The sequence below is a fragment of the Rousettus aegyptiacus genome, unplaced genomic scaffold (assembly GCF_014176215.1).
Source record: "Rousettus aegyptiacus isolate mRouAeg1 unplaced genomic scaffold, mRouAeg1.p scaffold_m13_p_6, whole genome shotgun sequence".
NCBI lineage: Eukaryota > Metazoa > Chordata > Mammalia > Chiroptera > Pteropodidae > Rousettus > Rousettus aegyptiacus.
This window is the reverse complement of record NW_023416309.1, coordinates 97,651,398-97,666,301: the sequence shown is the minus strand read 5'-3', so window position 1 is coordinate 97,666,301 and position 14,904 is coordinate 97,651,398. Positions and strand designations below refer to the sequence as shown.

The window sequence follows — 14,904 nt, the reverse complement described above, 5'->3', positions numbered from 1 at the left end:
CACTGTGATCCCTGGCTCTTCTGGGCCAGGGGTCAATCCAGCCATGCCCCTGTAGCCACAAGGAGCTCAGTAGAAAAGGCGGAGCAGGATGGTACCGCACAAGAGGTTAGGTGTTCAAATCCAGGTCTTTCACTTTTATCCATGTGACCTTGGGCAAGTAACTTAACATCTCTTTCCTCAGTGTCTCCATTTATAAACTAGAGATAATAAGTATAGAATTTTTGTGAAAATTAAACAAGTTGATGCACATAAAGTGCCTGGCACATATTAAGTGGTTACGAGTGACACTTAGTATTATCTTTTTATCCCCCTGCTGGAAAGAGCAGAGGCTGGATCTCCTGGGTTCTCCCACATAGCAAGTCTTGGAGTAGGGGTACTCAGGGGATTTCAGGGAAAATGGGAAGACGGGTAGAAATTCTGGGAACGAAATTAAGAACAAAGCAACCAGGGTTCTGATGGGCTTCTCATTCTGGGCCTTTCTGTTCTCTTCTATCCCTTCATCCCCCATCCCATCCTGACTCTGGTAGCCATGCCCTTCCTCAACCTGCTTCTTTGGAAAGAAGTAAAAGCTTCCACCTCACTCCAGCTCCTGAAGCCCCCACCTCTCAAGAATTAAGTTCTCCCCAGTCTGTCTAATTGAAATCCCTTCCATTTCTTGTTCTCTTAATCAGCGGCGGCTGCCATGACCTTTTCCTGCCTCATCCCCTGCAGAATGGGGAGACATCAGAGAGCCTGCCTGCTGGACTCTGCTGTCACACAGGCCAGATGTGAGCCTGGCCTTGCTACATCCTCCCTGTTTGCCCACAGCAACTTTGTCCACCTCTTTGGGCCTTGGGTTCCTCAGCTCTAGAATGGGGAGAATTCCAGAAGCTCCCTCCTGTGTTGCTGTGAGGATTGAATGTGACATTGCCCATGAAGTTCTCAACACAAGGCCTGGCTCTCAGTAGGTGCCGAAGACATGGTGATGGAAAGAAAGGTGGGAAAGTGTGGTGGAAAGAACCCAGATGCCAGAGCTGGACTGTCTGGGTTCAAATCGCACTCCACTACTCCCAGCTGAGGATCTTTGGGCTTAACCTTCCTGTGCCCCTGTTTCTTCATCCTTAAAATGGGGACGGCAACAGAACCCATGGCAGTAGGTGGTTGTGAGACATCTAGAGGCCTCAGAACAGGTCTCTAGCTAAATAAATGTTCACCAAACTCATAATATTGTTAGTTGTTACTATTATCTGCCCTCCCACTAGAGGGCTAATGCTCTTTAGGCTTTGCTCCACCCAGGGGTTTGATGATGGCAGAAGTTTGGAGGGTGAGCAGAACCAGACTAGAGACCCTGGTATTGGAGACTCTGGCTCAGGACAGGCCTGCAGCCTCCATTTCCTCAGTGTTCCCACCTCTAGCATCCCTTTAGATTCTGGTTTGGGTACAATCAGGGGGTACATCCTCTGCCTCTTTGAGTCAATGCTCCTGCAAAGCAGCCAGCCCCCTCCCTGTGCCCAGGTCTTGACTACCTCCTGGAAATAAAGCAGGGTCCCGGGGGCCCACTCAAGCCCAGGACTGCTCTGCCAGGGTGCCAGCTGGTGCCCACGGGGGTGGGGCAGAGGTTTGATCATGTGGAAAGGGAACGCTGGAGGCACTCCACTCTCAGCCTCGGTGGCCCTCTCCAGAGCCAAAAAAAGACTGGGGCACCCAGGACATCCAAGTAACTTCCTTCCCCTAGGGACAGGTATGGGTAAGAGCTAAGCTTGGCCTGTTCAGTGCCTCAGTTTACTCTGCCATCCTAGAGGTGGAGTCTTCATTTCTGTCTCCCAGGGCCCCCAAAGGCCTTGGTATTGGCCTCTCACAGCTCCTTGCCCTCGTTCCTTTCTTAAAGAAGCAGAGCTCAGCCTCATCCTCTGCTGGGATTCTCTTTAGAAGCCACCTAGAAGGACACTTAGCCCCGGAGAGGACGTGAAAAGCCAACCCCACGGTGGAGACAGCCTCCGCAGGGCGTGGGGCTGCAGCTCCAAATCCCGCCCAGGGCGCCGTCCTCCTTGGAGTCGCCCCGCGCTCCCAGCCTATGCCCCTTCCCGCCGCCACTGGCCCTTTAAGAGCCTCTCCGCGCGCTGCCGTCCCGGATCAGCCAGAGAGACCATTAAAATTTTATGCAGAATGAAAATGGGCCAGGTCTCCAGCTTCCTCGCTCCCATCCAATGATTTATTACTCGCAAATACCACAGAACTAATTAGTATAGTAATTAATTAATACGCATTTGCATATTTGCATGTGCAATTAGTGCAGTGGAGTGATTACTGGGAGAATGAGGGGCCCCGGATTGTCAGATGTGAGGGGGAAGTGGCCTGGAAAAGAGTTAGTGGGAATGAACTTTGTAGGGAGCGCGAAGGCGGGGAGGGAGGGTAGGTGACAGGGAGCGAGGCAGGGGAACCCGGGCGCGGGGGCGCCCGGACCCAGCGCAGAGGGGCCGAGTGGGGAGCACCAGGCCAGGGCCGCCGGTCGCCGATCCGAGGTCGCGACCCCGGCGCCCCTGCCCCGCCGGCGGCCCTGCCCCGCCCCCGCCGCGTGGCACGGCTCCAAGTGCGCGTCTGATTGTTATGCATTGTGTTTCTTGTTGCGAGCGGAGCCGGGCGGAATGGGGCTGGCACAAGCTGTTTCCCTGCCACGCGGCGGTGGCACCTTAAAGGGGCAGCGTCCTCTTCCCGCCGCCTCCGGCCCGCTCCCGTCCAGCCCCACCCCGACCCCATCTCTGAGCGGTCATTTGGATCTCTTTCCAAGAGGCGACCAGCAGCCCAAGCCCGGCTCCGGGAGAGAGGGCGCGCGCAGGCTGGCCAGGAGGTGGCGCGGCCCCAGGGGGTGCGGGGCACGTGCCGAGGGAACCCGCCGGGCAGGAAGTCAGGCTGCGAGCCGGGCTGGGGCGGCTGGGGCGCGCCGGGCTCTGTGCCAGGAGCGCGGCGCGGCGATGAGGAGAGAACGGCGAGAAAGCCAGGAGGAGAAGGGCAAGGAGGAGAAAGAGCGAGTGGCAGGGACTCACTGGGTGCCAGGTGCTTCCTCAAAGGACGACGCTTAGCTTCTAATCCTCACAGCAGAACCACCCGGACGTTGGACTCCTTATTCCCATTTTACAGACAGAACAGAACCGTGTGGCAGGTGGCTAGTGATCAAGTGGTAAAACTGCGGTTCCAGCTGGCCTGTCCATCCCCAAGTGCTCGATGTGGTGCCAAGGACCAGAGGAGAAAGCGACATTTCCCCCCGGGAACATCAGGGAGGACATCGTGGTGGAGGAAGCACCTTAGTGAGCCTGCAAGGTCAAGGAGGACACCTTCTGAAGGAGCTGAGGAAAGAGGGAATGCAGGGTGGAGAAACTCCACGTTTAATGTGACTGCCTCTTCCGTGTGTAGAGGGAGCCCCTCCCCATCCATCAGTAGAACTTCAGAGATTCAGGCCAGAGCACTGGCTCTGTTGACTTAAGGGTTTGGACAGAGGGCAAAAGCTGGGCACCAGTCCTTCCCAGGGCATGCTCCTTCCCTTTCTACTGCAAACTGTGCTGGTCCCACACTGTGGAGATCATGGGGGCTTTGGAGAAAGGAACACAGTATGTGATAAGTAATTAAAGCATAAACTCAGTCAGAGCTTGGTTCAAATCAGGCTCTGCCACTTACTAGCTGTGTGACCTTGGCCTTAACCTTAACCCCAGCCTCTCTGTGCTCCAGTATCCTTGTCTTTAAGTGGAGGAAATAGTAGCCTCACCTCCAAGGTCGTGGTGAGAATGAAGCAAGATGTTGCTTGTGAAGCCTGGAGCCTGACACTGATAATACCCACCATTGTCATTATTATAGATTATATATTACATTATTGCAGAAAGCCCTGAGCCCAAGGGACAGGAGGACCCCAGAGCAGAAACTGGGCTCCTAATTTCCAGTCCCAGCTCCCTTACTCACTTACTGTGTGACAGCAGGCAAGTTGCTTGCTCTTTCTGTGCTGTGGTTTCCTCGTCTGTAAAAGGGGGCATTAGTCCCTGATGCTCCCAACCCTAAACTGTTTCCTTTCCTCCCCATGCCCATCCTGGCCCTTTAGAGTAGTGAAACAGGGAAGTTGTGGCTAAGTCTCGTTCACACTGTCCTGGGCTCCAGTCTCCCACGGGCTGAGCCAAGAGGTCTCTGGTTAAATTGTGACCTCCTGCCCTGGCCGTCCCCTCCATGTACACATCCTTCCCCCCCACCACCTCCACTGCCCTTGAGCTGTCCTCGTATGAGCACCAGCACCACTACATCTGTGGGTCATCTGTATCCACTGAGCCTGTGCCAGGCTCAAGGGAAGGATCAGAGAACTATCCAGCAGCAGGCCCTTAGAAGTCCCCAGCCCAGATCTTTAGCTCTAATTTCCAGGAGAGGAAACCAAGAAATGCCCAGGTCTCAGGGAAGTTCACAGCAAAGCCACCTGGAGGAGAGAGAGCCCAGGACACACACTGGTTCTGTACTCTTCCTGCTGCCCTGCACTGCCCTACCAGGTGCCCACCATCTCCCTTCCATCAGGATGTAAGCTAACTGCACGTAATAACTGACTGTCATTTTGGTCTTCCTATCAGTGCTGAGGGAGATGAGCAGGTGGGCAGGGAGCACTATTACCATTTTACAGATGAGGAAGCAGAGGGTCAAAAGAGCTCCGCTAAGTCCAATGCTCTTTTGGCCACCTTGAGCTCCTTCTTAGTCTGACTGCCCTCCTGTGTGGATCCATTGAAGGGGCAGGGACAGGACATCCCAAATGCTCACCTGGAAAACTGACAAGAAAGGCAGAATAAAGATGTAATGGACAGAGCTCCAAAAACAAAGATTTTATAAAATAAAGTTGGTCAGGAGCTTGAGGCTAAATCAAATGTATCTGGATAGGGCTGTGGGCTGAGGCAGCATCTCCACACCTGTTAGCTCCTTTAACACTTAATGACAGTCTCAGCAGGCGGGCCCATTTTACAAAAGGGAAGCCTTACTTCCACAGTGGTGCTGGGATTGTAGGGGAGGCTGATAGCAGAGGAGGGGCTTTCTTTGGGTCCTGCCCTGGCTGCAGCCTTCGATTTCTGGGGTAAAACTGGCAACTCTTCCAGCAGTGGCAGGACAGGCCTTTGGTGCTACAACCACTTGTTGAGGATATTTTGTGTGCCAGGCTCTGGGCCCAGATTCTGCTTTCCAGGAATGTGCTATATGATGGAAAAGACCCACGAGTCGAATGTCATGACCTGTGTCTCTGCAGAGGTGTGCAAAGCAGGGCTATCTAACCCAGAGAGACTTCCTGGAGGAGGTGATGCTTAAGCTTAAAAGGTGAGAAAAGGATGCAGCTCAGGCAGAGGGGACAATCTGAGCAAAGGCTCATGGGCATGAGCCTTGTGAAAGTGGAAGCAATTTAGAGTTGCTGAGGGGCAGAGTATCGAGGGAGAGCTGGGCAGCAGCCAGATCAAGGATGTCCCTAAGCAGCATGGTCTGATCCTATGGGTGATGGGGAGCCATTGAAGGTGCCTGAGTAAGAGAATATCACATTCAGTTTTGTCTTTCAGATAGGATGGGCAGCCTTGATCCTATGCAGGATCAAAAGAATGCGCCTTCCCAGAGGAGGAGAGTGGTCCAGACCCACAAGACAGAGTGGTCCTGAGATACTGGGGTAGGGGTGGGGTTACTTTAGGGAGTAGCATCAGCAAAGAACAAAAGGCAATGGGAGTAGGACTCAACCAGGTGTCTCTCAACCTTATTTCCTCTCCCCTTGAGGAGTTCATTTAGCCCATTCAGGGTAGGAGTGGGGTGGGGTAGGAAGGAGAGGGGCTCTGAGGCTGCTGAGAGGCAGGAGGCCCAAGCAAGAGGGTCTTCAACTGAGCAGGAACCACTCTGGTGGGGGAGGCACTGTGGGACCTCATGTGGCCTCAGAACCAGAGCTTGGTGCCCAGGGATTGGAAGGTCGAGCACTCCCAGGTTCAGCCTCCATGCCCCAAACCTTCTCTCTAAAAGCTACTTTGGGGGAAATCTGTTCCCTATCCAAGTCCACCTGTCCAGACTGAAATTTGTGCAAAAGACAGGAGGGGTCTGGGGGGGTCTGGGCTTGCTTGACTCAGGATCCTTAGCCTTACTGTTTTAGGAGATTCTCCAGAGAAAGGCTCCAGTACCCCAAACAGTCTAAACAAGCTGGGCATTAGTGCAACAAGTATTTACGGAGCACCAACTCAGTATAGCCTGTGTGAAGCACTGGACTATTGAGATACAAAACAAGTAGCCTCCAAGGTCAAGTTAGGGAGATAGATGGGTAATGGATCCTCCTTCCAGGGTGGTAAGCACCAAAGTTGCACTGCCTGGGAAGGTCAGGGAAGGCTCCCAGGAGGAGGTGTCCATCCAGAAACCATTTGACAAAAGGGAGTCTCAGGAACCAGCACCCATCCATGAAAGAGCCCTTATCAGAAAAGTGGGGCTCAGAAGCCAGAAGTCAAAGGTAATGGGGCAAAGGTAACTCTACTTCGGAACAAGGGAACAATCCCCAGGGGGCTAGCTTTACTCCTCCATGCCCTTCGTTTCCGGAGAGGGTGGAAGGTGCAGCAGGGGTCCAACTGAGGACTCTCAGCATCAAGCCTGGCTGACGGGCTTGCGCCCACCCATCTTCCAGCCGCTCCCAGACCCAGAGTAGGAGCCCAGGGCACAGGCAAAGGAAGTCCAGGAGAATCTTGATAGTATGCTGGAGGTCAGGACAAGAGGTCAGCTAGGAGGGGGTGGCTACACCTCACTGGTCCTTCCCTTCCCCCTCCCCTGTGGCACCACAAGGCACGCAGCCGCATATCACCCGTGCCAGCCCTCACCTCCCGGCAACGTCGCCGCATTCTCAGCCACGCCATCTGGCGTGCCCGCCGCTCCCTAGAACACTGCGGCGGGCGGGGGGAGGGGGCAGCGGGGCAGGTGCCCACCCCAGAGCCAGGGAGAAGCGGCAGGTTCCCCTCCCCCAAGGTCCGTTTGGACTTGAGGTGGGGCAGGGGGCTGGGGAAGGGGGTAGCAGGTGCTCTTACGCTTCAGGAGGAAGCTTCGAGCATCCCCAACTGATGGAACAGGCGCCGTCTGGGCAGTGCCAGCCTGCCCCCTCCCCTTCCTTCTCCCCGCACAGCTCAGCTCATGCCAGGAGTACAGGCCCTCAGAGGATCTCCAAATTCCTGCTCTTCCCCTCAAATCAGAGGTGGGGGTGAGACTAGGATGCCCCTCCTCATATTCCCGCCCTCTTTCTTCGCTTGCCTACCCACCTCAGCCCCGGGAGGCCCCAGGAGATGGATTTATGGCTATGGCCAGGGAATGGACACCTGGCTTCTAATCCACCTGCTCCCCACAGCTTGGCACTCTGGTGGGAAATCGTCTCCTTCTCCAGCGCACTTCCCCCACCAATCTTATTTGGGGCACGGTGGTGGTGGCGTCTGGCTAGGTGTCCTTCTGGGCATCAGAATGGAGTGTGTACGTATTTATTTTGGTGGAGCAGGGGTGTGATGAGAGCAATTTTACAGAACAGTCATCCTGTCCACCAGCGAGATTCCCCTATACTGCTCAGGAATGACCTATGCCTTCCTCTCTCCCTGCTCCAGGGTCTGAGCTCCCTCACCCCGGCCCCCTCAAGGACCTAAGCCTGCACAAAATGGCTGCCACCCCTCTGAGGCAGCCATTTTAGGTGCCCAGACTGTGGCCTCCCTTGGGATGGGACTGTATCTCCATGGGAACTTCAGACCTCCAGCTTCCAGCTCCCTCCACGGGGGTGGGCACAGAAATGGGAGTCTTCCAGGCCTGGCTAAGGTGCCCACCATTTGCCTTTCCCTCCCAGAGATCCAGAGGGGACCAGGCCCCTCACTGACTCCCTTCCCCCAATGCCAGGGGGAGGAACAGATGGCATCTCTGGGTGTCCTTCTCCTTCCCTCTCCTTCCTTCCATTTCTGGCTCTTTCTGTCTCTCTGTCACTGTATCTCTGCATCTCTGAGTGTACACAGAGGAGCATGTATGTCCCTGTATGTTCTTGCTTGTTCGTGTGTCTGTGGACATGTGTGCATTGTACCTCTTTCAAGCCGATGTCTGAGACGGGCCCATCCCACACCTCCCTCTGTTCCAATTTTCCCCTGTGGTTTTTTTTTTTTTTTTAATTGTATCTTCTAAAAAAAAAGTTGAAATGTGTCGAGTGAGAAAAACTTGTTCCATTTTTCTGAAGGAAGAAAAGACAGGGGCAGGAAACAGACTGAGAGGAATAAAGTTCTCCACACTCCTGTGTACACCCTCCCCCTCAGGCCTCCTTCTCTGGGGGACTAATAGAGGGCTTCTCAGACCCATAGAACGGAAGTCATTCCCAATAGGAAATGGGAGGGGTTGAAGGACTTCCCAAGGGCTCCCCTATCCCTAGTAAGATTCTACCTCCTGCCTCCTGCCTGGAGCTGGCAGGGCCCTCAGAGGCTTAACCTGGCCCTCAGTGTCCAAAGGAGAGGGCAGGGGGTACCTTTGTACTCCACAGAAACATTCATTCACTTACTCATCCATTAAGTCAACAAAAACTCAGTTCTGAGCATTCTGAATGTGTATGTGTTTGTGTGTGTGTGTGGGGGGGGTATGGACATGAAATTAATATTGTAAAGCATGTTACAGTTTACAAGGTGCTTTAATAAAAATGAGAGCTGACATTTAATGAAGGCTCATGGTATTGCTGGCCCTGTGATAAACTCATTACAAGTATTATCCCATTTAGTAGTAACAACAACTCTATGAGGGACTAACATAATTATCCCCATTTTAAAGATGGGGAAATCAAGACTGGAAGACATTATGTAACTTGCTCAAGGCATTCATCAGTCTTTAAAGCTAGTAAGCACAGTTGGCCAGGAATCAGAGACCAAAGCATGTGCAAGTAACCAAAATGCCATATGACTGGGGAGCTCAACTGGCCATTTATCAGGATTGAAGACTCCACCCTCTGTAAAGGGACAGTAAGGTCCTTGAGGCTATGCCTAAACTTGGGCAAGGGCCTGGCCAACATAGCAGAGTCTTTACCCTACCTTAGGCTTATCCTTTGGCCTCTCTCTGCCATGGCTAGAATTCCCCAGGCCACCTGCCGTAGGCAGGATTCTACCTTCCCAGACCCAGGGTCCATGAATGGATCACCATCCGCGACTCATGCTTAGAGACCACTGAGGCAGACTGTGGGGCTGCAGAAGGAGCGCTGGACTGGTAGTCAAGTCCTTGGGTTCCGTTCTCCACTTGTGCGTTCCTGGGAAAGTCAGTGCCCCTCTATGGGCCTCTGTGGAAAGAGAGTTGAGATTGTTCTTTCCAAGGTTCCTTTCGGTTCCCGCCAAGTGCCTCGAGAGCCTCAGAAACCACCAGCCCCTTTCTCCAAGGCTTCTTTAGCCATTGTTTGTGCCTCTATTTAGAACAAAATTTATTCTGCCAAGCATCAGATCAGTGTCTTACCAGCCCAAGAGCCCCTCTGGAGGCTCCTGGAGAGAGAAAACCATGTCTGTCCAGATTGAGGGCGAAGTCCCCATCTTCGCACCACCACAGTGCTTGGCGCCTGGTGGACATCGTAGTGTGTGCACTTAACTGAAGTCGTGCGTATGTAAGCTGGAGGGTGGGGAAGAACAGGAAATGTGGGTTTGAAACACACAAAATCAAAGGGCGGGCCAGGGTCTCACTACACCTGGCTGTGATTACCTGCTCATATACATGTATCTGTCTGAATAGAGGTGTGTATCTATTTTCTGCACCACAGGGTGAGAAACAGGTGTGTGTGTGTGTGTGTGTGTGTGTGTACGCACGCGCATATGTATAAAGCTACCTCCCTCAACCTATGCATTTTGCATCTGTGTCTGGTCCTGTAAGAGGGTTGAAAGGTGAGCTGTAAGATAAAACAACAATTTCCTACTCTCTTTACCAAGACACATGTCTGACCCACCTCTCCTTGGTCACTCTCAGGACTACTGGAGTTGGCTTCAGTATTTTCAATATATATATATTTTTTTTTTGCAAGGGGAGGAGAATGCTTGAGTCTCATAGGAACTTTAGGCAATTCCCAGCCCCCTCCCCCTTAAAATTATCCAGTCAGAAGGCCAGGAGAGAAAGAGGTTGGTGGGATGGTCACTTGTCTGTCAGGGTGAGGGGATGTTGGCAGGTGAGGAGTGAGAGGTTTCTGGGTTAGGAATCCATACTGACACCTTCTCCCCCATTCCTAGATGGCGGGTGCAGAGGCTCATCCCGGGGGTCCCTCTTTACCCCCACTCCAACATACACATGCCCCTAATCACACAAGGAAACCTCTCCCATCAGGTGACTCCACAGATATACACACATGTCCCCACAGACACACACGCCCATGCAAAGGCACAGACATCCAGGCAAGTCTTTCCTTTTCTCTGTCTTTCCCTTGGTTTGAATTTCGTTCAGCCACATATGTTGTGTGTGCGTGAGGGTGGGTGGGGGAGGGGCAGACAGGGATGAGGGATGGCATGGTGCCAACATCTACCTATGGGGCTTGGACCAGGGACACCCCCCACGGCCATCCTGGGAGGGGCCTCAGCTGTCCCTTTGAGGCTATGGGGATCCTCCTGGGGGGTGAGGGCAAGAACAGAGGTCCCTTTTCCAGACCTGAGGGTCTGGTCCCTGACCCACCTTTGGGGGCCTGCAAAGGAAAAAATGGACTGAGCAGGACCCTGGAGGGAGCATGGAATTTCAGGCCACCACAACCCCCCCCATTTCCAGCCTTGCCACCTATTGTTCCCATGTGGGGGGCTCTATATCTAAGGGGGGCAACTCCTCCCACCTCCCTCTCAATCCCTGCTTTCCCTGCTTTGGGAGGGGAGGGGAGGGCGGCAGAGATATTTATTTATTTTCTTTATTTATTTAATTTTTTTTTTTTTTTTTGGAGTAGAGAGTGACAGATGGCGGCGGGTCCCGGGGGAGCCGGCTCTCCCCCAATGCAGACGCATGCCAATCACCGTCTCTCATGTGATAGCTGCTGCCCGTGACGTGCCAAGCCCATATGGCCTGGCATAGAGGCTGGTACCCCGCCTGGTAGAGATGCCACACTCGCTCCGCGGTTCGCATGGCGCTCTGAAGACGCCGGCGCCCGCCGCCTTGAGGAGCCGCTGCCCCCGCTCCCTGAAGATGGGGGAACAATGAAATAAGCGAGAAGATTCCTCTTCTCCCCCTCTCTCTTGCCCCCCTCCCCCCTCCCCTCCCCTCTCCCCTTGACTCCTCTCGGAGGTAAGTTGTCCGAAAGGGATCTAGATCTGACCTGCTGGTTGGGGCCGGGGGGATGCTGCTTCGGCCGACAGGAGGGTCCCCAAATGCCCCCTTCCTAGGAGATGACCCTCATGGGGCGGGCATCGGAGGCGACCCCAGTTCCCTCTCCCATAGGGGCTGCAGCTCAGGGGGCTACAGAGGGAGGCGTCTCTGCTTGCGATGGGCTGGGGGGGGGGAGCATGATCATGGGGAGGCCGTGAAGAGGCTAAGGTGGGACCTCCCTATGGTTGTCCCAGAGGAACCTGCAACCTTTTCCCACCGCGAAAAAAAAAAAAAAGAGAGAGAAGCAAACAAACAAATTTGGATTTCCCCCCCATCAATCCCTAAATACAACGAGATCCGAAGAGCCGTGTGGGAGGGAGACAGTTTGAAGGGGGGAAGAGGGTCCCTGACCGCAGGGGAGACGGACGGAGCTCGCTTCTCTCAGTCTCCTCTCCACGCCAGCTTCCTCGGTCCTCGCCGCCCGGAGCCGGCTCCGGGAGCTGGGGACGCACGGCTAGAGGAGACGATCCTCCTGCCTCTGGAACTGGGACTGCGGGGGTGGGGACCGAGCTGAGGGCGGCGCGCGGCCAAGTTGCAAATTGGATTAGGGAGCGTGGGGGTGAGAACCTCGGGAGGGTGGGGAGCCGGGCCGAGGGGCCGGGGCCGCCAGAGCCGCCGAGTGGGGAAGCTGTCCCCACCTCCGGCCGCCCAGTTTTCCTCCACCGCGCGGACGGAAGAGGCTTTCAGGGCAAGCGCACCGGCTCCCCCGGCGAAGATATCTGTTCCCTGAAGCCCCTGCTCTGTCCCTGTCCTGACCCCAAGAAGACCCAAGCTCTAGGAGCGGCCCCACGCTCAGACGCGGGGCGGAGCCGGGGCCCAGCGCCGGGGAGAGGGCCTGGGCCGAGATCCCGGGCGGGCGGGCGGGCGAGCGGTCGGGCTAGGGCTGGGTCGGGTCTGGGCGGGGCAGGCGGAGGAGGTGGGCATCCAGGGTCCCCTAGGCAAGAACCCGCAGGGGACTTGCGGGCGGAGGTGGGTTGGGGACAGTTGGCATGACCCCAGTGCGCCCCTCACTCTATACTATGTCTCCCCTTCCCGCCCGCGGGGCGCCCTCAGGCACCATGCTGACCCGCCTGTTCAGCGAGCCCGGTCTCCTCTCGGACGTGCCCAAGTTCGCCAGCTGGGGCGACGGCGACGACGACGAGCCGAGGAGCGACAAGAGCGACGCGCCGCCGCCCCCTCCGCCGGGACCCGGGGCTCCGGGACCCGCCCGGGCCGCGAAGCCAGTTCCTCTTCGCGCGGACGAGGTGCCGGAGGCCACGCTGGCCGAGGTCAAGGAGGAAGGCGAGCTGGGGGGCGAGGAGGAGGAGGAAGAGGAGGAGGAGGAAGGGCTGGACGAGGCAGAGGGCGAGCGGCCCAAGAAGCGGGGGCCCAAAAAGCGCAAGATGACCAAGGCACGCCTGGAGCGCTCCAAGCTGCGGCGGCAGAAGGCGAACGCGCGCGAGCGTAACCGCATGCACGATCTGAACGCGGCGCTGGACAACCTGCGGAAGGTGGTGCCCTGCTACTCCAAGACGCAGAAGCTGTCCAAGATCGAGACGCTGCGACTAGCCAAGAACTACATCTGGGCTCTCTCGGAGATCCTACGCTCGGGCAAACGGCCCGACCTGGTGTCCTACGTGCAGACGCTGTGCAAGGGCCTGTCGCAGCCCACCACCAACCTGGTGGCCGGCTGCCTGCAGCTCAACTCGCGCAACTTCCTCACGGAGCAGGGCGCTGACGGGACCGGCCGCTTCCATGGCTCCGGAGGCCCGTTCGCCATGCACCCCTATCCATACCCGTGCTCGCGCCTGGCGGGCGCACAGTGCCAGGCGGCGGGCGGCCTGGGCGGCGGCGCGGCACACGCCCTGCGGACCCACGGCTACTGCGCCGCCTACGAGACGCTGTACGCGGCGGCGGGCGGCGGCGGCGCGAGCCCGGACTACAACAGCTCGGAGTACGAAGGCCCGCTCAGCCCACCGCTGTGTCTCAATGGCAACTTCTCACTCAAGCAGGACTCGTCGCCCGACCACGAGAAGAGCTATCATTACTCTATGCACTACTCAGCGCTGCCCGGCTCGCGGCCCACGGGCCACGGGCTGGTCTTCGGCTCGTCCGCGGTGCGCGGGGGCGTCCACTCCGAGAATCTCTTGTCTTACGATATGCACCTTCACCACGACCGGGGCCCCATGTACGAGGAGCTCAACGCGTTTTTCCATAACTGAGACCTCACGCCCGCCCCTTTCATTTTCTTTTGCCTTTGCCCGCACCCCTGTCCCCAGCCCCCGAGCGCAGGGGCACCCTCACCTACCCTGGCGCCGGGCGCGGGGTGCGGGCAGCGGGTCCCGCTGCTCTCCTGGGCAGCGTGGTCCTCTTACCTGTGGGTGGCCCGTCCCAGGGGCCTCGATTCTCCCAGGGGACTCGCCTTCTCTCTCCCCAAGGGGTTTCCTCTTCCTCTTTCCTAGAGAGCACTTCTTCAGAGACCCCTCTTCGGTCTCCCCGGAGACCTCCACCCCAATTCTCAATCCTTTTACTTAGGTTTCCTCCTCCCTTCCCCCTGCAAGCCCAAAGGCATTGGTAAGGGGGCAGCTGAGCTGTGGGATACTGTTTCCCTATTATTATTATTATTATTATTATTATTATTATTATTATTACTACGACTACTACGACTACCACTACTTTTAAAACAGACACCGAGCTGCCAAGGTAGAAAGGAGCCGGGCATTCCCTCTTTCCTGAAGAGGGCAGAAGTCAGGGTACCCAAGCCTGGACCTGAAATGCCCTCATCCTCAACACCTAGTCTCAGCGTTTTGTGATTTTAATTTTGGCGGGAGGGAATGTGGATTGAGAGGAGAGAGAAGCCAAGACAATTTGTAACTAGAACCCAGTTTTTTCCCTTTTCCTTTTTTAAAACAAACATACAGAAAAATTAAAAAAAAATTTAAAAAAGCAAATAGGCGACGGAGGCCAAACGCAGAGTCCGGATCGGAGATAAAACGCAGTAAGAACTTTTAGAAGCAATAAAAGGCAAAAAAAAAAAAATTATACTACTACCAATAATAAAAAGACACAAATATCTATGCAAGGAGGTTCTGACTGAGCCTAGCGGCCCGGCCCGGCCCCGGGATGCCCCTCCCGGCCCGCGGGCCGCGCCGCCCAAGCGCGGATTTGTGCACTTTGGTGAAGTAGGGGCCAGCGCCGCCCCCTCCTCCTCCCCAGGTTCTTACAATCAGTGACTCGGAGATTTGGGGCCCCAGTGCCACTGCCCTCCCCCGCCCCATCCCCGTTGTGCGTCATGCTGTTTTTAAAAAACCTATTTCCAAATTTGTATGGAATGGCAAACTGTTTTGGGGGGGTCGGTTTGGGGAGGGAGGGTTTGCATGAGAGACACACACGCACACCGCACCGCACGCACACGCAGGCCCGGCGCGGGCGACCGGGAGCAGAGGGAGGAGAGCTCGCTGGCCCCCCTCCCCGCAGGCACCTCTACCCCTTCCCATGGTGAGGATGGAGACCCGAGATCCGGGGGCAGCCCCACCACTGCCCGACTGTGCCCAGTGGGCGCCAGACGTCCAGCGATTTCCGGTGGCTGGAGAAGGGGTTTTTGTCCGAGTTGTC

The 14,904-nt window shown here is 55.9% G+C and overlaps 1 protein-coding gene across 1 annotated transcript; it reads left to right on the top strand.

Annotated features, from left to right (window-relative positions):
• The first annotated feature begins 10,929 nt into the window (after window positions 1-10,929).
• Window positions 10,930-14,209, top strand: NEUROD2 (neuronal differentiation 2). Its single transcript, XM_016164599.2, has 2 exons — window positions 10,930-11,229; window positions 12,364-14,209. Exon 2 carries the CDS (start codon window positions 12,369-12,371, stop codon window positions 13,509-13,511), a length of 1,143 nt encoding a protein of 380 aa, XP_016020085.1. The 5' UTR covers window positions 10,930-11,229; window positions 12,364-12,368; the 3' UTR covers window positions 13,512-14,209.
• Window positions 14,210-14,904: the final 695 nt, after the last annotated feature.

Coding starts and splice junctions, on each gene's coding strand:
- NEUROD2 (XM_016164599.2), top strand. CDS start 12,369: ATGCTGACCCGCCTGTTCAGCGAGCCCGGTCTCCTCTCGGACGTGCCC.